Source organism: Colossoma macropomum, unplaced genomic scaffold (assembly GCF_904425465.1).
Source record: "Colossoma macropomum unplaced genomic scaffold, Colossoma_macropomum, whole genome shotgun sequence".
NCBI classification, from domain to species: Eukaryota; Metazoa; Chordata; class Actinopteri; order Characiformes; family Serrasalmidae; genus Colossoma; species Colossoma macropomum.
The window spans coordinates 22020330-22046755 of NW_023494785.1; the positions used below are offsets into that span (position 1 = coordinate 22020330).

General features: G+C 38.0%; 1 protein-coding gene across 23 annotated transcripts; it reads right to left on the bottom strand.

Annotated features, from left to right (window-relative positions):
• Nucleotides 1-1548: 1548 nt before the first annotated feature.
• Nucleotides 1549-15264, bottom strand: tcea3 (transcription elongation factor A (SII), 3). 23 transcript variants are annotated; one of them, XM_036587168.1, is made up of 24 exons: nucleotides 15033-15258; nucleotides 14641-14921; nucleotides 13590-13652; nucleotides 13354-13459; nucleotides 13140-13248; nucleotides 12371-12514; nucleotides 12188-12283; nucleotides 11393-11482; nucleotides 10927-11034; nucleotides 10669-10773; nucleotides 10305-10406; nucleotides 8211-8324; nucleotides 8012-8074; nucleotides 7680-7739; nucleotides 7425-7490; nucleotides 6775-6837; nucleotides 6469-6531; nucleotides 6221-6298; nucleotides 4846-5006; nucleotides 4688-4744; nucleotides 3687-3841; nucleotides 2696-2842; nucleotides 2458-2529; nucleotides 1549-2048 (listed from the first exon to the last, which is right to left on the bottom strand). In XM_036587168.1, exons 2-24 carry the CDS (start codon nucleotides 14707-14709, stop codon nucleotides 2040-2042), a joined length of 2100 nt encoding a protein of 699 aa, XP_036443061.1. In that variant the 5' UTR covers nucleotides 14710-14921; nucleotides 15033-15258; the 3' UTR covers nucleotides 1549-2039. The 23 variants fall into 23 exon arrangements, 21 of the variants coding, with proteins under 21 accessions (XP_036443061.1, XP_036443069.1, XP_036443054.1 ...); XM_036587176.1 differs by having other exon boundaries at nucleotides 7680-7736; nucleotides 10669-10776; XM_036587161.1 differs by having other exon boundaries at nucleotides 3687-3836; nucleotides 4683-4744; nucleotides 10669-10776.
• Between the last annotated feature and the right edge of the window lie 11162 nt (nucleotides 15265-26426).

The window sequence follows — 26426 nt, forward strand, 5'->3', positions numbered from 1 at the left end:
CTGCTATGATGTTAGTCCGGTAAGAGAAAATTACATTCTTCTTCAGCAATATTTATCATTCCAGTTCAGGAACATTGGCTTATGATGAGATGACTAGCATTTCCCATTGTAAAAGCTGTGTATAGGGAGCACTTTAATTTAAGAGGTCACAGTTCATGGCGTGGAAGCGTATTTGTGAGCAAGGTACAGCTCTGTGGGGAAATATGGGAAAATATGGGAAAGAAATCCTGGAGCCTCATCTTTATAAAATGCAGTTGTCATGGGAACAGTTGACTTTCAATCTGAATTGTCCCTCAGTATGTGAGTGGAACCAGTTGCATTTGGCTATGGTGATTTTCTGAGTTTTATGGGTTCATTTTAAAAAAGGCTATTAACGCAGAACTATTTTGTTTTTCACTGTGAAACATGACTACAATTTCCCCAACAGGCATACACATGCTATGAGTTGTGGTTACAATCATATATACTTTAAGGTTTAGCCCAGTGAACTCTCACAAATAGCACAATAAGCATAGACATATTGCAAGGTATCTTACGTATCCAGATGATCCTAATCAGTGACTACTCCTCTGGCCTAATTAACTAATCCCAGAGCGAGTGCACACTGCAGGACTGATGCTGGATCTGAAGCTTTGAGAGTGCAGTGAAAAAAATGCAAGTATGTTAAATATAATATTTATGAGCTGTTACTTTACCCACTAAACCTACAAAAAAATTGAGCTGTAATAGTGAGGATCTCCCAGCATGTGACTAAATCTAGGATGACATAGTCATCTGGCTATTTTACTAAGAACTACAATAGTCCCTTCTTTAAAAACAGGAAATGTCGTGGGAGGAAGGCCATCTTTGAGCAGTTTTCTATTTCATTTCACTATGAAGTGGGCACTGTGGGCAGTGGTAAGATAAATAATAAATCTTGAGGATTCAGTGCTAAAAGGGGATAATTGCATACTGAGTCAATCATTTTGGTTGGAGCATAGCAAGAGGGCAGTGAATAGAGGATGAGCCAAAGAGCGTGGTACTTATTAAGGCTCAAATATAGAGACAGGGGCATCATTAGCCCTGGCTTGCGTCATTAGGAAACCATGAGCGCAAAAGGGTGGACCTATCCCACGTGATACTGACCTCAGTGACAAAAAGAACAGAGAGGAAGTGTCTTTCTTATGTACTGTGTTTACTATAGATGTATTAATAATAACTATATGAAGTAAATTAAGTAATAAATTTAATACAGCAGATTTATTCTGAAAGATTCATAGATAACATTATCACACACATGTAACACAACAAAACATGTAAACATGGACCCAAACAAACAGATCTATCTATCTATCTATCTATTTATCTATCTATCTATCTATCTATCTATCTATCTTTTTATATAGATAGAGAGAGGGAGAGAGAGAGAGAGAGAGAGAAAGAGAGAGAGATAGAGAGAGAGAGAGAGAGAGAGAGATAGCGAGAGAGAGAGAGAGAGAGAGAGAGAGAGAGAGAGAGGGAGAGATAGAAACAGGATTAAATATTCTTAGACAAAAACACACACCACAATATATTTTCTATTTTTATTTATGACCTTTGGTGGACTTCTGTTTAATTAGTGTTCGTGAAGCTACAGCAATGTACATGTTTGTTGTGATTAACATTCTGCTAAAAGCACAGTATGAAATTCTATTCTACATGTGGATTTCAAACAAGAAAATTTTATTTCATTGTTCACTTTAGATCATGCATTTGACTATTGGTAGAAAAACAGTGAAACAAATTACAGGACTCCATGAAGACAAAATTAAAAATTAAATTATTTCTTTAAATGATACAAAATTGCACATTTTTAACATATTCTTGCATAATTTGTCACTGTTTTCAACTCTTATATTGAATGAATAATTAATCAAATAAACTTATTTTTAAAAAATCAATAACTTCACATCAAGGGTCTTTTGGCTTTGCAAATCACACACTACTGTAAATTCCATCATCCAGGTTAAAAAAGTGGGCACCCCCAAGTGTCCAGTGTAAGGGGAGTTCTGAACTGGATGCTAGCAAAACTGGAAAAAAAATGTGTAAGTAACTGGTAAAGAATACAAGTGGGTGATCAGTGGTAAAATACACAGGCTATATGAAATGCTGTGTGTTTATCTGCCTAGATCAGATAAGAGGGAAACTATGAAAATCGGATAACTGCTAGTTGCTTCAAGAAATGTAGTAAAATAATGACAAAGTTTGAAAACACTAACAGAAACTGTTACATGTAAAATAATCAAAAATCAGAAAATTCTATCTAATAACTAGCATTTATGGGAATTAAGTGGAAGGCAGTAATCAGAATTCAACCTGAATAAGGTATAATATTGTGTTATTACTCTAACTGAAGATTATATACAATATGGTAAACTAGTGACTAGTGAAAGATAGTAAGTGATAGCATAGGGTTTTTTTGAGATTACTGATTCTTACCTTCCAGCGGTTTCCACACTCATTGCACAGCACAAATGTGGTCATAGGCTCATCAGCACTGCGAGTTTGCACCTGTGCAATAACACAACATGTAATGAGATATTTCTTATTTGCAATGGAACAATTTTAGACACATTCAGGGAGAATGTGTGTATTAAAATATATAAAAATACATAGTAATGATATACATCGAATTATTATTATGTATGCTTGTAAAATGAACTAGAAAAAGTGGTACCTGGTTGTAGGTACAATTCTTTTTCTTGCACTTGCCGCACTGCAGCAGGTCAGTAGTGGTACCACCAGTCTTTGCCATCTGGTGCTCACGGATAGCCTCCTGAGTCAGAACACTCCTCAGCTGCTTCAGCTCATCACTGGCCATCTCCTACATTACAGAGAATATCACAGCGGTCAGTCTAAAAGAACCCCAAACCTGCACTTCTTTTGGATATACTACATTTGTATGGCAATACACCATAAGTAATAATATGTGCTATATATATAGCACATACTTGACCTGGATATATCAGGGATTCCCGAGTCAGTCTTTCTCCTAATTTTTTTCTGCCCTGGTCTAGTCTGTTACCTGTGCTATTAGCTTGTGTTTTTTCTTTTGCCATGTGCCTTTGTTTGTTTTGGTTTTTGTCTCCTCGCAGTTCTCAAAGATGTTGAGGTCTGGGCCCTGGAGTGGTCAGTTTATTATTCTGAGAAGACAAACAGCTTTTTGTTTGATCAGTCTGTCTTGATCTTCTCAGCAGTGTGACTGAGATTATTATCTTGCCATAGAATGAACTTCTTTCCAATGAAATGTTTTCCACAGGGTATGGCATGACATTTAAATTTGTTCGCACTTATGAGCATTCATGGTGTCTTTAATCAACACCAAATCACCAATGCCAGATGTTTTAAACCTGCTTAAACTTACATTCATCTTCCATTATGCCTGACTGATGGCTGCAGGAATGGCTCTTTCATTGCTTCAGCAACGAACATGTTGCCATTCTGTTCCTTCCAAACATCTAAATTACACTTAAACTTTCAAAGAAACTTGTAAGGTAGCTATGGTGGACCTGTGGAAGTCTAGGAAGTGAATAACCTGGATGTAAATTCAGCTACATATGTTTTTCATGCTTGAACTACCCTGTCTTTAAATACATAAACATTTAATAGGTTTATATCCAAATGTGAATGAACTACAGAAATGTCCACTGTTACTGAAGTCTCTCTACCTCAGCAGTCATGGTGGCTATGCGGCTCAGCTCAATAGCTCCACCCAGGACATTCTTGCGCAAGTTGGGATTCTTGGGATCTTTCAGGTTGCTGATGCGGCTACGCACTCTGTTTTTATATTTCATATCTGTGGCTTTAATCTCCTGGTAGATATTTAAGGAGAAGAGGGCAGTTAAGGTTGCAAATCTATATGTTGCAGTCATCTCACTAAAGAGATTTACTTACCTAGGTTTATTACACACACACACACATCATCTAAACCACTTATCCTTCTGGGTCGCGGTGGGGTGCTGGAGTCTATCCCAGCTGTCATCGGGTGGAAGGCAAGATACACCCTGGACAGGTCGCCAGTCTATCGCAGGGCAGACAGACAGACAGACATACACATTCACACACTCACACCTAGGGGCAATTTATCATGTCCAATTAGCCTGGCTGCATGTCTTTGGACTGTGGGAGGAAACGGGAGTACCCGGAGGAAACCCACGCAGACACAGGGAGAACATGCAAACTCCTACCCAGGCCATTCTTGCTGTGAGGCGACAGCGCTACCCACTGCGCCACCGTGCCGCTAGGTTTATTACAGTATTTATTTTGCATATAGCATGCTGATAATGACCACTTCTGTGGTTGTCTGTCTCACTGCTGTGTCATTTTTCACTCACACTTACAAATATGTTTTCGCTGTGCTTATCACACTATATACTACACTCTGTGCATGACATTCTCCTTATCAACCATCAATAGATTTTCTACCTCTGCATACCCACTATAAGTAATAAATAACTATGCTACATTTTATGCTATACATAATATATCCGCTAGCAGCAGGGACCAGTAGTACAACCACCAGAATAATTTCTGATGAACTATAAGCAATGTACTGCACTGTACCACATATACAGCAAAGCACTGGTAAATTAACTGTTGCTAAAAGAATTTAATAAACCATTAACATGATGAAATCAATTAAAATCACAAGATAAAACAGAAAGGATATGATCCTCAATTTCAGCTGCCATGCCATCACAGTTTGCCCCATAATCCTTGTAGTCATCTAGAGAAAAAGTAGAGAATTGTACGTTATTGTAAAGGTTCAGTGGAAATCTTATTCCCAAAATGAGTTCACTCAGTCTGTATAGATCTCCTGTTTCTTACCATCTGTACGTAGTGCGGCAGACAGCATTTCGATGCACTTGTCCCTAATAGAGTCCCCAGTGAGCAAGCGAGGGGAGAGAGGCCCAGCACCTGAGCTGAAGGAGGGGGATAGAGGGCTGGTGGGTGTGGTGGGCGTCTTTGGAGTCTCAGGTTTACTTTTGCTATTCAGCAGACATAAAAAGCAACATGGTTTACCATTAGCCACATTTCAATTAATCATGCTGTGCACCTAATGCAATATCACATGATTGGTGAGAAGAATAAAGGTTTGGTTCCAAATTTCTCCTCAGTGCTCCTGGACAATGCATGGATTTGTTCAATTCCATACCCAGTGCTCCTTTAATAATTTAATGCCAGGATTGATTAGCCAAACTAGGTAATAGATAACTACAAATAATACTGGGCTGCCACAAGGAGATGTTGGAAATGGTTAAACAAACATTTTTAGTGACTTGCATAAAATCACTATTTACTGTATCAATGTTTATTTTTTAAATCCTGCTTTTTTAACGAACAAATAAATGCTTACTGCCCAATCAAATACCTTTTTAAATTATAATTGTTCATTACAAGGAAATAGTACACTCCCCTTAGATAAAACCTCTTCAGGCAATGCTATCACCTGAAATCTAGCTTGGTTTGCACTACCTAAAACAGTCTTTGAAAGGCTATCAAACTTTATTTCTGAAGGGCTACAGAAGTACAATTTAGTGTCTTCCCCGGTCTACTTGCTCCACTAGCTGTCAAGCTGAACTAAGGGAAAGCAAAGGTATCTTTCTATTTTGTCATAAAGGTCTCTTATGATAATTAGCTGAAAAGACTTTGATACATGAGTATAGTCCAAACCAATCAGATATGAATGGGACATAAAGGGAAAATCAGACATCACTTCTTGTCTATGTATTGCCTTAAATCTGTATGCAATAATTGGTAATTGGAAAGCACACAGCATGGAGCAGAAAACAGTATACTTAGATATGAACAGTCATTCCAAAGTCTGTCCTGACGACCCCATGATCTGCAATTATCCTCTTTTCTCTAATCTAACATATTTGAGTCAAGTTATCGGCCAAGTACCAAGCACACCATGAGCTGAGTTCAGCGAGTACAAATGGAAAAACAGAAACGTGCAGAGTGTGGGGTCTCACTGAGGTTGGGAATTACCCATGAGCACTCTCACAATTATTGATCGCACCTCACACCTGCTTTAAAAAGATTTTTGAAAAATGCATGAGATGAACTGGCTTTGAGCTGCAGCCATCTACTAGCACCACTTACAGCACAAAATACCACAGGGCAACTGTGAGAATTTGTGGGGGACCAATGGCCTGAAAGAAAAGAAGTCCAGAATAAAGTAAATAGATAAAAACAGTACCGTCCATCATTGCTGTCAGTGGACATCTTTCTCTGTAACAGTCCTGGCTGAGCTGACTTAGAGCCATGAGAATCTCTCCTGAAAAACAGACAAGCATACAGCAGCCCATGTGGATTCAGTAGGCTATATTCATTTTACACTGCCTATCAGTCAATTTAAGTGAGTACATTGAATACTGAATGTGTGAGGTTAGGGTTCTCTGTACCTAAAGACCTCAATAAAGCATAAAGGTGTGTAATTGTCCTTGCCTTTCTCCTGAGAGCTTCTTAGCTGGTGGTGAGCTGGAAGACTTTGAGTTAGTTGAGTCCCTTCTGGAAGAAAAAGGTATGTTTTGTATTAACCCCTTAAAATCCCAAGCTTATTACATACTAAGTCTTATTATTCAGTAACTACAGGGACTTCAATACAAACTGGTTGAGCTCTTCTTGCATTATAGAAGTGTGTAATAAAACATGGCCATGTAAGGGGTTAAGAAATGATTTTTCCTCTAAAGAGTATGAAAGAGTATAAGTAAACCAAGTATCGCCCAGAGCAGCTGGAGGTTAACACAGTACCTCTGAGGTTTTGATTCACTTGATTGTTGCCCCTGGCCAGACTTAGAATCAGTGGAGTCTTTCCTGCATTAAAAAAATTTCAAAGTCATAAATATGTGAACAAGTTTGTATGTTTAGTCACTTATTATGTAAGATGAATTAATTTAAAAGGCCCATATCTTACATTTTTCTTGCATTACATTTTCATTTACAGGTTCACTTATGACATCTGTGTGGTTTTATGTAGCAAAAACAGCCTTTATTCATTTTTATGAGACCATTTACAACCTCTCTTTATCCCTTAAAATAAATAAGATGTTTTTGTTACTGTGCCTTTAAGACTAATATATGTAAATGACCTCTATTCTGATTGGATGCCCAACATTGTATTTCTTTCAAAAAGCAGTACAGGCTGAAACACTTCTCATAACGTTAAAGTGAACGGGCAGAGATGTTGTAGGCTCAATAGCTGGACATATAAAAACAAGTTGGACTCAAAAAGGGCTTTTGTGCATCTTAGTTTCCATGCATATAGACTGAGCAGTGAACAGTACAATTTGAAAAATGCACCTCTGCTTACATACTACATGAAACAATCTTGTTTCAAAACAGAAGGAAAAAATCAGTTTTGCAAGATATGGGCTCTTTAAGCTCAATGTTTTTAAGCAGACCTTTCTCTCTTGCCATCCTGGATGGGCTTTTTAGCAGGCTGCTGTTTGAAATCTGTGGAGTCTTTTCTGGAAAAAGAAAATGAAAAACAAACAGTCTGCATAATGGAAATCCCATCCGAGCATGCTTAAAGGGTATAAGCAGAGCAAATTTTACCACAAGCAGCACCATCTTCAAACTACCTAAACAGCTAAACTAATCCATGCACTGATGCTGCCCTCTGCCTTTCATCCACAGTGACACACATCTATTCCAACCTCTCTTTCTTCATTTCCACAGATGGCCTTTTGTGTGGTTTACTGTCCCCCATGTCTCTGCTGACAAATAAGCATTATTTCAGCACTTTGAGGAAGAACCAACCTTCGTCCTTATCAAGACATGCAGGTAATAACATTCCCTTTCTGGAATAATTATAAAAATACACAAGCAGTTCATCTTAGCAGGTAGTACAGTAATAGCTATTAACTTCAACACTGAGTGAGACACAATGCACTGTCTCTAAGCTCCAACTACTTTGGACCACTACGACTGGCCAATAGTGGTCCCATCAGTCCAGAAAAGACACTGTACTAAATTACATGCTGCAGACCTGTCCTTCTTGTGTTCAGATGTCCGCTGTTGTGCAGTTTGTTTTGGAGTTGATGTGTCCTTTCTACAGTTATTATGGGAAGAAATAAATCTGTTATGCAAATATGAAATACATGAAAATGAAATCTAAAAAGTTAGCAAGGTTGTTTTTGACCTAAGAATACAAAAACACAAAACAAAAAATCTTATCACGCCCTGACCTTTCTTTTTCTTTGTCTTTCTTCATGTCTAACAAGGGGCGTTTTGTGGGAGTGGGGGGATGAAGGTGCAGAGGAAGTGGAGGAACAGGGGCATCGGGATCCACAGCCTCTTTTCTGAACAACAGACAAATAATGAACTATTTATAAAAATGCATAATGTAACACTGCATGTATTCATCTGTCAAATATGTAGACATTAGTCTAGATGAAGAGTAATATAACTTAATCTGCACTGCTATACTGCTACACCACAACAAAAATGCTACAATCTAAGCAAGCCACACACAATTTAGCACTGCAACCAAATCTTGAATAGCAATACTGTAAAACAACTAAACAACTTCAATGTGCCATATGTACAGTACTGTGTAAAAGTCAGAGATTACCTACCCTTCATTTATTTAATTTATTCTCAAAAATCCATTACGTTCTTCACTTTTTAGCATCAGGAAAAAATCAGAAAACACACACACACACATATATATATATATATATATATATATAAAAATAACATTTTTCAGTATTTTGTGTGTCCACTTTTTGCCTTTATTACAGCTTTCATTCTTTTTGGGAGACTTGCTTTCAGTTTTTCAAAGAAATCTGCAGGGATATTTTTCCACACATTCAAAGTTCAGTCTTAGAAGTTGTTTGAATTTCCTACTTCTCACAATCCAAATAATCATAAACACATTAAATGATGCTAAGATTTGGACTCTGGGGTGCCCAGTCCATTGTTCTGAAAACACCAGTAGCTTTATTGTTTGATCTGCAAATGTTCATTTTTGTGTATTTCTTTTACTCAGTAATAACTTTTTGACAGCTACACATTCTTTCACATACAGTTTCTTTCAGGTCTGAAGCAAGAATGGAGCTTGATTTTCTCCTCTGTCTCAAAGACGAAGTTTTAAGTACGGTTTATCTGAGGGTGACAGTTTTAGTGGTGTACCAGGTCTTACATGATTGTTAGGATTCCCATTTTCTCTACATCTTTTAATATCTCATGGACTCCAGTTTTGGAATCTCCACTTATTTTTCTTTGACTTTCCTCTTCCTTTTGCACATTATGTAATATCTAATGTACAAATATCCTCTGAAAAAAGAATAACTTGTTCTTAATGGCTATTTTGACTGGAAATTAAGTAAATGAATCGTGTTCTCTGACTTTTGCTCAGTAGTGCATGTTTACCTTGCTGTCAGCAGTGAGCCTGGCTATGTTCCAACTGGCCTTTTATTTCATTAAAAAAATCACACCAATGGTGTTTTTGTCTGTTTCATAAATAAAGAAAACACTTTTGGCTACATTTAACTGTAATTAATAATTAATGTTCTTATTAATGTCATTATTATGAACAGTATGGAAACCCCAAGGTCAACATCCCACTCTGCGTTACCACCACTGCTCAAGGTCAGAAAAGCAAAAACAGAACGTTATCAGCTTTTACTAAATCCTTAACTTCTTGGTGCATAGCCAAGTAGTCTGACCAGTGCACTGTATTATTTGCAAAGTAGTGTTATATACACTATAGTATTTGAGACTAAACTGTAAAATGAGATTTACTACACTGTTATAACAGTTATGAAAGGTGTTGGGGATAGTGGCTTCTCTTTATGGCAAGTCATTTACTGCAATGTTCTGTGTGGAAGTAAGTCCAATTTGTCTGTTGATACTGACTTGTCCCAAAAATGGTAGTTCTTCCATTGAGTGATGGCTCTTGAAACTCTCGTGCATTCATGCACCAACACAGAGTCAGTATGTCAGAATGAAAATCAGTCAGGGACGTTGAGCATTCTTTGTCTTCAGATTTTTTCCAGACTTTTCAGATGTTAAACAGCTTACTAAATATAGTGAAATATGGTGGTGGCAGCATTACTCTATAGGGGTTTTCTCATTAACAGGGATCCAGTGCTGTAATTGAGCAAGCTTCCCAATTGACCTAATTAGAAATGCATAAGTTAGCATAATAAGAAAACTAAACCTTGGGAATGAGTTATAAAGAAAAGAAATGTTGACCTTGCAGCAAATCCCTTTGCATTATTTCACAGTATCAGAAAACTAGTTCACGCAAAAAAATTGTATTCCAAACAAAACATGACCTCTCTTTCTTCATCTCTAAACCAGATGGTTTCTGAGGAGGAGGGGGGTGCAGATGAAGAGGCAAAGGAGGAAGTGGGGCATTTGGATCTGGAGCCTTTTTCCTAAGTGGGAAAAATGAAGACGTTGGTTCTGCTGTTCTATGAATGAAACGATTTATTATGTGTTGTACAGGATACGATGGATGGCAATGAGAGTGGACAGTAATTCCTAGCATCACTTTCTAAAGCTGAATATGAAAGCTTGAGATGTCTTTCAACAACATCTTGTTTGACGGTAATGATCTAACACACAGTAATAACGTTAACAGTGCCCTTCGTTTTCTCCAAACAAAGAAAGCAAGTGCATGCAGAACCAGAAGCTGACCTCTCTTTAGGAGCCTCTAGAGAAGGCCTCTTTGGAGGAGGAGGAGAGGAAGGATGAGAGTGAGAATGCTGAGAGGGTGTAGGGGGCAACATTTCTGGTGCATCTCTTCTGAAAGTACATACAAATCTTTCACATTAATGCCCCAGATTACCCTTGTGTTGTTTCAGAATTGCTTTATTTTCCATATTCTTCTCATTTTCTTTCACCAAAGCCATTAATCAGACATGCACTTTATCACATCACACCAAAGAGGCTGACCTGTCTTTCTTCACTTCCGGCTGACGTTTAGGAATACGAATATGAGGAGGAAGAGGATTGTGAAGATTGAGAGGGTAAGGAGAACTCTGAGGATCAGAGGCCTCTTTCCTGTGTAATTAATTTTGAGTTGAGAACCTCAAAAATACACACAGCAGCAAAAATCAGTAAACAGCTGAGCCAATAACTAAAAGAAGGAACATCAGCTCTCAAGCCTGCACTTCTCAGTGTAAATACTGTCACAGTTTGCTGGATTAGAGAATCTGACCACTCGTTTTTTTTGACAGAATTGTATAGAAGAGGCAACATAGCATCTGTAGTAATTCTGCTAAACCATAAACCATAAACACTACTACCTTACTTCTGTGCCTTTAATAACACTGTACATCATTATAATTTATATGCTTTTGCTATCTTGCATGCAAATTTAAAAAAAAGATTTTGCATGCAGATTTCATAAAGATCTGACCTCTCTTTCTTTACTTCTGTGGATGGACATCTTGGATGAGCTGTACGGAGGGGAGGTGGAGGTGGGAAAAAATCAACCGGAGCATCTCTCCTAAATGAAAGTGTGACCATTCATTTAGATCCCACTTACACAGTTATAGGAGAGCAACACCATGCTGTATGCTGAGCAGCCAGAGGCCCATGGGTTTATTAACACCGCATTACACTCAGTTAGTGAGTGAGTGAAAGTAAAGCCATGCACAATGAAAGAATGCGTTACATAAAATTAACTATGACAAAGAGTGTCACTAAGTGGACATAACACAGGAGTGTAAACCTCTGACCTTTCATGACACATCATGAAACATCAAGTTTGACTCGATTTACTTTGATTTTGGTATAATTCATTATTGTTTAAAAAATTAATAAACACGTGACTATGGAAAAATGTAAACAATAAGAATACACCAAGCTTCTGGGACATTTCTACATCTGAATATAACCTAACATTCAGAGATCAATGCAGTTGAATCACCACCTTCATATCGATGCACTGATGTATTTTAACACCCCTAACAGGGCACCTTTATGATTATCTGTTTCTGTAAGTAAATGTTCATTCATAGCAAACAAGTCAAACAGCAAACAAAGCACCACCATCATTATGCAGTATGTGATGCAATTTTCTCACCAACTGTCAGATTGTTATCTGAATCTAAATTTCATTCAGCAAATGTTGTGTTAAAGCATTAGAAGTGGAGAGGAACTAAGCAGTCATGTCATGCTACATGTTTTGAGCACATTCTCTAGCCCTAACCTCTCCCTCTTGACTTCCACAGAAGAACACTTGGGAGAAGAAGTAGGATGTGGCGGTGAAGAACGGCAAAAAATGCTGGAGTGGAAAACATCCTTCCTAAAGAACATAAGAACTCTTAACACTTCTCACTCTGTTTCCCTGTTCAAAGAACCAAGAGCCATACAAATGCAGGAGACTTCTCACCTCTCCCTCTCCTTTGCATGATTACTGGAGTTTTTCTCCTTTTTGTGGTCACTTTCTTGTCTTTCTTTCTTTAACTCTGCCTCTTTTTTCTCTTTTCTGTGTTTGTCAGTAAGCTTCTTGTGAGAGTCTAAAATGGATTTTGGGCTGACAGAACAAACAGATTAGACTTGGCAGTGTACATTTTCATATAAACTCACTGGACAAAAAATCAGCTGCATGGATTATTTCTTTTCTAACTCTTGGTTAGACAGTGGACAGTGTCAATCCTGTGAGGTGAAGATTACACCAGTCTCTTCAGATAGTTCCCGTCCATTTTAGCACACACTGAGTGCACACTTCAGCCAGAGTTTGTGTGTCTATTTCAGCATTTCACCTGCTGGTCCAAATTGAGAACTGGGATTGAGGTCTGGTGATTTCACTGGTCAGTCAAAGTGTGCCAATGTTCTGTCATGTCTGCTGAACCACGGACACCCTGCAGTTGTTATCCTGGAATGTGGGAGTGTCAATGTTGTGTTCTCCTTGGACATGAACCACAAACTTAGTAGATCGGCAGAGTAAAATGGAGAGAAACTCAAGAATCTCAAGAGACCAGTGTAATCCTTACCTCACTTGTGCTGTCATTAACAATTTTTTTGTCCAAGGAGCTCATCTTCCCTATTAATGTTCTGCGATTATGAAATACATATCAAAGCGTTTTCCTAGAGAGTGATACAGTTTACACTTTCATGTTTGTAACACCCACATGCTTCGTGCTCTACTCTGGGCTTACCTAGACTCTCTATTAGGAGAAGGTCCACTGGGTGATTCTGTTTGCTTACTGCCATCACTGCCATTCTTCAACTCATTTGGTCTTTCATCCTTCTGAGAATGAGCAGATTCTAACAGAGAAGTGAAAGACTCCTTTTACAAGATATATAATGTAAAATAAATATTAATATGTCCTTACTTCATGCAAAAGACGTCTACAAACACAGCGTACCTACCCAACAGTCTCTTCCAGTTTTTGATAAGAATCTTTGCAAGGGAGACAACATCCTCATCTGTGCAATGCTTTCTTATTGCATTGACGGACATGCCAATTCTTGTGTCCTGGGATAAAATGAAGAACATCCAAAAGATGCAGTGAAACATTAGATCTAAACAGGATCATAAAACAACATGCCCAGCTGGTTACAATTAATGTTTCTACTAGAAATAGCTACAGCTTGACTAACCTTACCTGAAGTAACTTAAGGGTCATGTTGAAGTTTTTCAGCTCTCTCAACAAATCAAGAGCTCCTTCCTGTGCAGATAAAAAAAGATGAACCAGTATCTACAGTGATAACCTTAGGCTAAACAATGAATTACCCAACATGGCATAATGTAACTGCAAAATCCTTAGCATTCATTAAACATTTAGCTGAAACTGAAAGTTTGAAAGTTTGAAAATATGAAAGCTTTTTTGGTCCATATGTTTTCAAATCAATCAAACCATACAGCCAAAAAGTGAGCCTTTCTTATCAAATGTTCTTAATAAATCTAGTCTTTTGGCCACACTGCAACACCAAATAAAAAAAAAAAATAGACAATCTAACTTTAACTGTGAATAAAAGTAAGAAAAGTGCAGGTAATTAAAAAATAACAAATTGGCACTGTTATATGTTTAATCTATGTATATCTATCCCTTGTTTGTCTCAAGTTATATAACTTTAGACCAAGCAGAACAAATTCTGAGTAATTCTTCCATTATCACATTACATTTAGTTGTTGGACATGACTGGGTTAATGTTCATCCATTCTTTTTTATTTATTTATTTTTCCGTCTTTTCCTTTTTTTAGGTCTCAGTATCGTCAACTCGTGTGTGACCGCGCCTCCACGACCTTGTGTGCCATTTAGCTGCTGTCAGAAAACACACTCAAACTTTTCACCCCCTAAAAACACAGTGGAGCTACACACACCGTCCACTGTATCTACTTGTACAGCTGCACGTTTGTTTACGGCGACCCAGACGCTGCATTAGCCAAATGTGGACGATCCTCTGCTGACTGACACCTGTTCAGCATTTGCGTCCCTCGCAGCTGCGCGTCGACTCGTGGTCACTGACAGTCAGTCCGCCGCTGCCAGGCCCTTTCATTTAGCAACAAAAAACGAAGAGAAAACGCGCGCGCACATTCACACCGACCAAAGTGCAGCAGAAAGTCCTGAACTGAAGAAACATGTGAAAGACATGGAAACCTGGAGAGAAAAGTAAACAAACAAGGCGAGGCGGGAGTCAAAATCCATTTCTCACCATGTTATTTCTAGACACCATCTTGTCTAGCTTTTTCGCGGTCCGTATCAGCTCCTCCTCTCGGGTCATCGTGTGCGCATGAGTCACGCTCTCAGCACGAGGTCGAATGAAGTCGAGGGGCTTCGCGGCATGTAAAGAAAAGGTGCAAATTCACGAAATGTAAGAAGTTTTGTTCCCAGCTTGAACTCGCTCTTGCACTGTCCGTCAGGCCGAGGGGGCGGGGCTTCGCAGCGCGAGCCAGAGAGCCAGTGAGTGAGAACGTCCTGGACTCCGTCCAGAGGCTAAGAATAGAGACGGTATCAGAGTGAGCGAGCTCAGAATACACTGTGTGGAGTATCGAGCAAATCTTAACTTTACAAACTGTAAACCGTCATGGAAACAGTGCAGCCCACCTGTGAAGTGTGTTTCTCCTGGCCTGGAGGAGCTTCAGCACAAACTACAGTGAGCTGCGAGTTACTTTATGACCTCCCCTCGGCGAGTGAAGCCCATTATGTTGTATTTACCGCCTTGGAGGAACGACTAGCTAGAAGAGAGTGTCCTGTCAGGCACATGACATTGACATGGTCAGTTCAGAGGTGAGCGGGAGAGTCGCAGGCTGTGCTCTAAAATACAGGACTGTAGCGCTACTGAACAGGTGCTGCATAAACTGCCCAGCAGAGGCAGCCTGGTGTCAGATATCAGCTCACTTCTCTAGTTCAGACTCACTACAAGATTTCAGGCCTAACAGACTGATTACTTACATATTTTCAGAAGTGAGTATTGTAGCCTACCTTATACTCAAGGAAAAGCGACTTTTCAAAAAAAAAAAAAATAATCAAAAAATCACTCAAAACTGCTTAAAGGGGAAGTCCACCACTTTTCAACATCTCTGCATGATTAAATCACTGAGATATAAACTAAAGTTATTGAGTGGTTTGATGTAAATTGCACAATTCTAGAGGAATCTACCAAGTCTGAATTGTTCACAGTGGTGGTGATAGGAACCAGACGTCTGAAGAGTTTAATACCTTTGAAAGCTCCTTACACTGAAAGTTATACATGAAATGGTTATGAATACACTGCCAGATCATTGAGGCATTGTTTTACAATAGTTCTGATAATGTTTTGGCCCCCTCACAGCGGTGAGGATCATTGGATGTAGTCTACCAACGCTTCAGAAAATCTACAACAGCAGGGACCCCTCTCATTCTTCAATTCAGTAAATATTGCAGTCGTTCATGCTAACAATAGCAACTGTTGAACCGGAGATTTGTCAGCATTGTTGAAGCAAAAGACCGCAAGACCTCACCACTGTGAGACGCAGCTGACCGACAGAGGCACACCGCAGGCGGGGGAAGTGGACACACAGGCCCAACTAGCGGGCCGCTACGTTAAAGGCTAAACCAAGGCTAAAGGCTATTATTACCTCAAGAGACCAGCAGTTCCCGCCTCTCTTAACTTTCATTCTGTCAATAACAACCTGAACTCAAATTCACACTGACTGTATTTGACTACACAGCCACTGATGAGTGACCGCTGAAAGAATTGGCTTAGCCATTAAGGTAAGGGGCTCTCATTAACATGTTTTACACTATGTCGTGTATTTGTGACATATTGGCGAAACAAATAGCCTAGTAAGAATCCCAACCGGGACACCACCCACTTCTATAGTCTTTCCACGAAATACTGGTGTTGCCATGAGCATTCTACCAATGTGTTGTTAAGTTCCATCTACTGGTGCACATGTACGCCACAGCATGCATGTGTGTCAAAAATTACTTTGTGGTGTCGTTCATAGGTATCGGTATCCCCAATTTGATACCGATACTGTGTTTAGGTGCCACAATCGGTGCCGACTGCCGATACCGATGTGGTATGTGCAACACTATTTGTATGGATATTCCTTTCTGCATATGTACTGATATTAATTTTTTAGGTCCTCTCCAGGGCTCGTTATTATTCTTTATTCTATTTAATGTATTTTTTATTTTAATTTTACCTAAAGTTAAATACTTACCTTAAGTATTTTACCTTAAGTTAAATACTTGTTAATGGTCTGTTCGCTTGTCTGATCTGTTCAGTAAGTGTCATATATGTGTGCACTCACCAAGACAAATTCCTTGTGTAACATACTTGGTGAAATAAAGTGATTCTAATACTGATTCAGACACAGTCTTGGTCTAAGATAAAATAATAAACCTCAAACGTCAGACCAGGGGCCAATTGCAAAGCAGACAGATGCTGTCACAAATATACCATGATAAAATTGAACACTCACAAAAATTAGCTGGTAACTAAATTTTAATGATTAAAATGTAACTGAGTAAAAAGTACATTGCCTTCCTTAGAAATATACTCAAGTAGAAGTATTATAATATGAAAGTCCATCAAATTGTTATGTAACTGAGTAGATTAATTCTTCCTATAACAGAGTGTTGTTGTGGCAGTAATGATCAGGAACAGGACAGATGTACCACAGCTGAAACAGCAGGAGGCAGCGTGGTGTCAAATATCAGTGCGATCTTGAAATATTGTAGAACTCCACTCCAGTACTTCAGTACTATTTTTAAGTGGGAGATTTTGAAGTTTTTGCTCTCCTAACATCACATTGTTATTTTGTCCAGAGTGTTGTTTATAGTTAACATGTGAGAGAACTGCAAATGATTAACATTTACTTTTAGACATTACACTTTCACCAGAGTAACATTACAATATTCTAGTTTCTTATGCTCTTTCTTATTACTCAAGTAAAGGATGTGTGTAAGCTATGTCTTCTTGACTGCATGAACTGGAGGCATGATAAAATCTGAGTTCAGTGTGTAATTAAAGAGTTTTGTTCCAAAACACATTATGATCTCCTTTTAATATTTTTTTTCCATGATATGTGTTATTGAGAGTCTTGTATATTTACACATACAAGAAATATCAGTGCTATGTTTTGATTAACAGGGCCCACTGGCAGGCCCAAAGTTAATACCACCTTTATTAGAGAACTAAAAATGTGTTCCCCCTTATACATCAGCTGTTATTCTTTTCAAAACTTTATAACCAAAATTGCCACAAATGGATGTACAGCATTTTGGAATAAATCTACAATAACAGAGTTGTTACAGTTTGCTGCTCAACATTGCCTTTTATTTAAATGTGCAATTTGATGGTTACACACTCGTCTTTAAGGTTAGGCTCATAGATCTGTTCCTGAGGCTGGAAGATGAAGATGCTGGAAAGAGCTCTCATCTCCATGTGTGTTTTTAATTTCAAAGGTAATGTTGAGTTTCTAGCTTAAAATGCACTAAGTAATGCAACTTAAAATACTTTGCGATTTAAAAATGCTTTGTCCTGTGGACGGGAGATACTTATTTACTGTGTCTAAACCATCCATTACACAAGGGTGGTGCTATTGATCTGTTTTATAGGCTGAACATACAGTGGGGTTTGTTTTGGGGTTTTTTCTGTGTAAGGCTACTTCTAGGCATTATTAGTTGTCTGGAAAAGAATAAAATGTTGCTTTTGTTTGTGTAGGTTTAAGTTGGAAGAACAATTAAAGTCACTGAAAGCTGCAAACCACAAATGAAAGCAAATTCTCAGGGCATCTGTCATGACTCAATGTCATGAAGTGATCAAAAAAGAAAAAAAAACTCAACATACCAAACACATACATTTGTCATGGGACATTTAGCACAAACAAGCAAGCTTACCTTGCTGAGGAATTAGAATAGGCGGTTACTTTTTTTACTGTAGCCTGTGATAAAATACCATGTGGCACCTTTTAAATTTTTGTACTAATGTGTTTGACTACAATTCTTTTTAACGCGCTTTTTAAAGTGCTTTTTAAAAACATCTTTAAGAAAAGGTTAGCATTTTACACATAAGGCATGTAACCTCACGGGTGCTGCATCACTAAACCTGCTAAACTAGTTTGCTTAAGTAAAACTGTACTGGAAGAAAATAAAAACACTCAAGTTTTTTTCCTCCTTCTAAGATGACTGAAATATGAAATATGGCCCTAGTTTGATTTCCTGGAAAGTGGGAGGGAAAATGAATGGAAAATAACTGCAGAATTTGCAGGGGGAGTGTTAATGCTTTACATTTAAAATGACACATCTGTGGAAAAAAATGTGACCATTAAAGCCTCTGTAAGCTGACACTTTTAAAAAAGATGGTTCTACAAGAGTTCTTTATTAAAGACGGTGGTTCTATATAGAACCATGAACACTCACCATTTGCATGCTTAAATGGTTCTTTGCATGGTGAAATTGTTCTTCAGACTGTAGAGAATGTGTTGTATATGGTTCTATATAGCACAAAAAAGGGTTCTGCTCTTGTTTCAAGCTTGACGTCATAACAATAGAAGAACTCTTTTTGGTGCTATATAGAACTATTTTCAAAAAAGCTCTTTTAAAAACCGTATATAACACTTTCTCCATCAATCTGAAGAACTATTTCACCATGCAAAGAACCATGTAAGCAAGCAAATGGTTCTTTGAGTGCTCATAGTTCTTTATAGAACCTTTGTCTTTACTAAAGAACCCTTGAAGAACCATCTTTTTAAAGAGTGTATGTCTTACAGTGGTGTTACAGTACTCTCTGAAGCAAGATTTTCCGGTTTTAATACTTGGCTTAATAATACCTTCTGATGACGTATGTAGAACCCATAATGTAGTCATTTCCCAAGAGTTTTCTCAACAGCTAGAATGTAGCAAAATATTACACTTGTTCAAAAACGTAATAAAACCCAAGAATGTAATAACTTGCCCAATAATATAATACAGTGTCTTAACTGATGATGTAATAGTATTTTTTACTGGAAATGTAAAACCGTATTACATTGTTGAGAAGAACAGGAGGTACCACTGTTAGCCCTCTGGTTGTGTTCTGGTCTGATTTGACTGATTTACTGTTTTTCTCTATCATAAATATAACTTCTTTCATCTGATTTCCACAGGACTGTATTTCTTTGTCCGGATTAGGCAAGTTACAGTTGTAACCTGAATCAGTCTTAAAAGAAGTCTTAAAAGTGGAGGATCTTTCTGAAAGAAGAATTAACTTTTGTCAGACTTGTAATCAGTGTCTTATAGATGCTCCTTGATTGAGGCAAGGTTGATGTCTGATACAACGGAAAAGCATTGTGGGAGACCTCAGGTAACTGCTCCCAAGTACTACATCATCTATTTTGAAAAATCAATTTGCAAATATAATACATTTCCTATAATGTAATTTGATATTACATTATCAGTAAACACACTATTACATCATTGGGTTTCATTACGTTTTTGACCAAGTTAAGGGCAAATTTTTGGGGTTATTACCTTATTGGGAAAGTATTACAATATTGGGTTCTACAGGATTACAACTGCTTTGTGTTGCATACTTGGCGACGGGCTGTTCAGGTTGGCTCGCTACCTACGTAATTCCGTTGGTCTAATGCAGATGGAAGGCAGACATTTAATGCTACGAAACAAGCTGTTGTGTTACGCACTAGGAGTTCCACCCAAAAGATCACTTGTCACGTTTTTTCAGAATATGAAAGAGTGGAGGATCAACTCAGAGGATCTGGTCTGCATAACCAGAGATGATTAAGGCTTTTGAAGAGTTCTAAGAGTTTCTGTGGCTTGACTTGATCTGTCTTTGTCTGTCACCCTGTAATCTAAACCTGACCATCTCAAACAGCCAAAGATAGTGGTGTGTGTCTCTCGTCCAGTGCAGAGCTGAAGACACGGACAGAATTGAGAGGATATCAACCAGCCAAAAAGTGTTCCACAAAAGGCGCTGACCCATGATGTGGTGACCCAGTGGCTGGAGTAAGAGGAACATGGCATCTGATGCTTAAGAGTGCCAACATAAGTGCTATAGAGCATCGGTGCCAAGTGACGGATACACTGGCTTCAAACAAACAAGTGACACAGTAGCCATCATGCCTGTCCTGGTACACATCACTCATGATATTCTGAGAGAAAATTATAAAGAGACACCTCTGGTGAAGGGAAATGATATGGCTTCTTTTGTTAACTTGTGCTTCAGTAGTTTCTTTTGAGATAGCACTGAATCAACATTTGACAACAGTGTCCAGAAGGCCTTGTCACTGGCACAATTTGAGGGATAGCCACAAAGCACCTCCAACCCCACATACAGATTCATCCGAGGAGAAAGGCCTGGTTGGGCATTTGAGAAAGATTACCTCTAGAAGGCAGTAGAGAGTTAAAGAGGATCCGACCACCCGTGAAGAATGAAGAGTCAAGGTCTGTTTGTGCTTGCCTCCCATTCAAACAGAAGAGGAGCCACTGATGTGGTGAAGGGGTCATGCATCAGAGCTGCCTCACCTTGCCAAGGTTACTGGGAGGCTTTCATGCATCCTGACAAACAGCCTACCATCAGGCAGATTATTCAGTACAAGAGGACACTTTGTCTCCATTCGTAGACCACAATGTAAAAATATTAACATCTTACAAATTAACTAAGATGCATACATACATCCTGATACTAGGCCTAGTATCCTGCATACATACAGGATACTAGGCCAGCAATAGCTTATTTCCTAATGAGTGAGAGACATACAATCAATGCTGCTCGTTTGATTTGTTTACAGACTTTATATTGTTCATTTAATGTTATCATGTCACCATTGTCAAAGAAAAAGAAGTATCTCCAACATGGTAATTGCAGGAGAGGACAAAAACGTTCTTTAGTTTTAAGGTAAGTTAATGTAAAGTCTTTATTCCAAGCCAATTTTGAGCACTTATATCGGTCCATTCTTTTTTTATCATAAATTTTTTTACAAAATGTTAAGGACAGTGTTTGTGCTCAAATAATGCAGAAAATTAACAATAAAAAAATCTTGGAGATACTTGTTTTTGTGTTTGTTTGTTTTGTTTTTTTTTGGACAGTGGGTTACTGAAAATAAACTTATCATGAAGTTATACTGTTCATGTAGACAAATACAAAAACAAATTCAGGGAAAGGTCATTGTTTAGCTGCTTCACCTACAGGTACAGAAACTTGTTCATGCATTTATATTATTCATAGACTTCCTAAGAAAACAATCCATTCTCTACAACTTGAACAAAAGGCATCAGCACGCATCCTTACAAAAACAAAAAGAGAGATCATATCATTCCCGCTGTGAAAGAACTGCACTGGCTACCTGTATCTCTCAGGAAAGATTTTAAAGGTTTTAAAATGACCGTAAAGCACCAGCTTACATCTGTCTGTCTGTCGATGTTCCAGCACGTGATCTGAGATCTGCAGATACTGGCCTTCTGTGCGTGCCTTCTGTTAAATACAGAAAACATGGAGAGGCCTCGTTCAGTTATTATGCTTCTAAACTGTGAAACTTAAATCCACCTTTAATTAGACAGTCAAGCTCAGTGCTCATTTTTAAGAAGCATCTAAAAACATATCTCTCTAACTTTCTAAACTCTTTGTCTCGTCATATTTACCTTTTACTTTGATCTGTGTCATTTTTCTTATATGATTCTAAATTAGTACTTACAATTTCTTGCATTACTGTTGAGCTTTGTCACCTGTCTGTAAAGCACTTTGAGCTGACACTCACATGAAAAGCGCTATATAAATAAAAACAATTATTATTACGGTGAGATTCTGTTTTGGTATTCTTAACTAATTAGACATGCGGTACTGATCTGCCTCAAGGTGGCGCTGTAGCAGACTGCTTCAACCAGTTGGTTCTTCATAGCCTAATAACTGTAACTATGCCTGGGATAACTCTGAAAAACTTTACAATATTTGTAAATCTGAAAATTTGCTCAATTTAACAAGAGATTGGTAGAAAGAGTGAATTGTTGCTAATTTCTCAAACTGAGGACAAACAAGGAGATGTGTAAGATCTCAGTAAATGTGTGGAAAACCACATTACCAAACTATAAAAGAGCATTTCCAAAGTAATAACTGTTAAACATTTTATTTCCATGGAAAACATTTTGTCTGCCACACACTCACTACAAATAATGTTCAGTTTTTTTATTTGCTTATTTATGGTGTTAAATGGGAACCTGCTAACAGTTTACTGTTATCTAAGTAATTCTCCAAAAGAGTATCTATACTTAAAACTAAAAACTAAAAATGCAATCTCTTCATATCAAACTCTCTATAATCAACTTCAGATGGTCTTTCACAAGCAAGTAGGCAATAAGTCCTCACATGCCACTCTTAGCAGACTGAACACTGTCTTACACACCAAATCACTTTCTCTACAGTATATCTCTGTGAGCCCTGCTTCCGATTACTCCTCCCTCTTCACCAGTGCTGCCTTCACCCTAAATACCCTCTCTCTGCTTGTATAACTGCAGCTATATAAATGCATTACCATACATTTAAAAAGTGCTGAATTACAGCAGGTTTGGAGTTTTGGGAAACAGATCTATCATTACCCACTGGGAGCACCCCACATCAGTCAGCAGCTCCAACCAGCTCTTTGAGAGCAGGAGACAGACAACGAGCAAAGTTTGCCTGGAAGGTCTAGTTTTCTAAGCCACAGAAAGCCGCAGCTTTGTTCTCTTCTTGATGACCTCCCACTACAATTTTTATGGTAAGATAATGCATCTACCAGTTGCAGGCCCTAAGCTGCAGCATTTTGTCAGGAGCCTGTGGTGTTTCCACCAATTACAGACTAAAGACACCATGCTCAGGCAGTTATGGAGGCTTTGAGATGACATCAGACAAGAAAATGAATGATTTCACTGTACTGACGTTTTTTTAGGCACTCTGTGTCTCTCTAATAAAACCCTACAAAATGGCTAGGCTGGATTGCCACAGCATTCCCATCCATCACTGGTTTATGGAGTATTTACAGCACTGGAGTAAAGAATGTTTTTTGGTTGGTTTGTCACCACATAGATTTAGACATGTAGAATCTGCAGGAAGTGATATTTGGTCAGGATATGGGCCACCCAAGCACCATGACAGAGCTCTGCTGCCACCTGCTCTGGCAGTATGCTTTTAGAACCCTCAGTTAAAACCACTGTGGTGTGTACTGACTCCTAATTATAGGTGTATCTGTACACATCTAGGAATGAAGCACACACGTTTTGATACTTGATTCTTAGAATAGGCTTCCAGTAGACAGGAAGGAAATAAATGATAACTGAATGAAAATTCTGACTTTGCAAAGCTAGGAAGCTCTTTTTTAAGTACAGCTGTATGCAAAAGTTTGTGCATCCCTGGCCAAATTACATATTTTGTTGATTTTTGAAGTGAAAAGAAATAAACACAACATTAAGCAGCAAACCATTAAAAAAACATTTTCTGCTAATATTGATGCACATTTACTATATATTTGATTAACTTAAAAAAATAGAAATTAATTTGAGAGGACAGGTTAGGCAGGGCAAGAATTGTCATTAGGAATTGTCACCTTACAATCCTGATATGCAATAAATACTCTTCAAACTTTGTGCTCCTCTAAGAAGCTGGCTGGGTATAAGAAAATAAAGCTAATTGATGCCTATAAAGCAGAGCAAGGCTATAAAAAAATCAAAGTGCTTCCAGCTTTACCCTGTCTGAAATGTAATTAAGAAATAGTAGCTAAGGGTAACTAATTCTCACATAGGACTGCACATATGCTGCCAGAAAGGCAAAGCGAAACCCCCACGACAGTGACACTTTAATGGCGGTGCACCATTGTACTGTGCAGTGTTGCTTGCACAAAAATGATCTGCATGGAAAAGTCATCAGAAGGAAACCTTACCTGTGCCTATATCATGAAAGTTGATGTCTGTATGCAGAACAACATCTAGGTAAGTCAGAGGCATTTTGGAAACAAGCACTGTCGACTAATGAAGTAAAAATTGAACTTTTTGGCTGTAATTACCAAAATTATGTTTGGGCAAATAAGAGTAGCAATTGCATGAATTACAGACCAGAATTTTTCTTTTAATGAAAAGAACATGAAGGGGTCAATCTATAATGCTTTTGGGTTGTGTGGCAGCCAATGGCACTGAAACACTGCAGAGGAGGAATTGATTACACTAAATATCTTGAAGCAAATGTGACATAGTCAGTCAAGAAACTGAAGCTGGCAATGATTCAACGCATCTACTTCAAGAAATACAAGCTGAAGCTTTTGGAATTGCCCTCACAGTCCCCAGTCCCCTGAACATCAGTAAAAATATTAAATATGGTGTGCACTGAAGATGGCCCAATAATTTTGCAGAACTTGAAACGTTTTACAAAGTGAGAGTGGATGAAAATTCCTGAACAAGAAGAAAACAAATAGTGTTTGCAAGGTGTAATATCTGCCAAAAGGTATGTTACCAAGTACTGACTTAGTGTGGTATGTAAAGATTTGTGCATGATGTAATTACTGTAAAGTTAATTAATTATAAAGTAACTGAGCACTTACATTTGCAAAAAAATTTTTTGTTTTTTTTTAATGGGAGTTTTATTTATGACCTTTCTCTTCAAAGATCAACAAAATGTAAAATTTGGCTGAGGTGCCCAAACTTTTGCATACAACTGTACATCATACTGCAGCATGTTGTATTCAATAATACTCTATTATTAGGCCTCATGTAAAGACTGGACTTTCACAAATGCAAACTTCTAGTTCATGTAGTTTCACTTACTTTTATGCTAGTTCAGGGGGTATATTTCTTGACAAGATGCCTAAAGACAGAAGTGTGTTAGTGTGCAAATCTCTGCTTGCTCTCATTTCCCTGCCTACCTGCCACTAATCCTGTGTGAGAACATCCCAATCCCATTACACGGACTACACTCTTCTAGGTGCCTCCTTCAAAGTGTTTACTTACCTACATGTCCAGTTTCACTCATTGCTCAATTAATCTGTTTGTGAGAAACAAAATGAGATAACAGCATTTAGACCAGCTTTGAAAGGCACTACTTCAGATCTCCACGCAACGTAATATGTTTAGGATGCTGTCTGGGCTAATTACTTTATGGGTACTTTCTGAGTCGTAGAAACAAACAAATATATTTGAAGTCTAAATTGTTTCCTTCCTTATTATCCATTTAGTCCTCATTTGCCTAATCTTTTACACACTAAAATTGATTTGTCATTTGTAAAGATATGTGAAAAAGTGTGGAACAATGTTTGATCCCTTTGAAGCAATTGAAGTAAAAGACAAGAAGGTGGAGGACCTATAAAATATGACATGATGGGGTGAACTACAGTGCTCAGACGTAGTCTTGGGACACCTCTACCAACATTTTTTCAAATTATTTAATATGTTAATGTGTTATGAAAAATGTTCTTGACCATATTCAAAAGTACATTTTCCATAACACATTAACATTTTAATTATTTTTTAAAAATGATGATATATTATATACTATACTATATTAAAACTTAGCAGTCAATATTTTGGGTCCAACTGCACAATGGAAACCTAGAAAACTTTCTCCCACTTTTACTTCAAAAAATGTTGGGACACCAGTCCAAGTGTTTAAAGTAGACACTTTTGATACTGCTCCAGGAAAGCCACCAAGCCACCATGTAACACACCTCACTTGAATTCATGAACAAATAATTATTAGTTTTATTAAGATTAGTGTGTGTGTGTGTGTGTGTGTGTGTGTGTGTGTGCACTTCAGGCTGTCATCCAAAAGAAGGTGATTTGCAGCAAAACACTATCCTATTAAATGCTTATCTACATAAATACTTATGTTTCTTTAAGGGGATTGTTTTGAGTTTGAGTTAGCAAAACCAGTCATGATTGCTGGTTGTAATAACTTAGAGTAACCTTACCTCCTCTATTTCCAGGATATGTCCTCCTTTTGGGATCTAAAAAGTAGATCAGAATGTGATTTCTTATTTGCCTATAAGGTCCAGGATT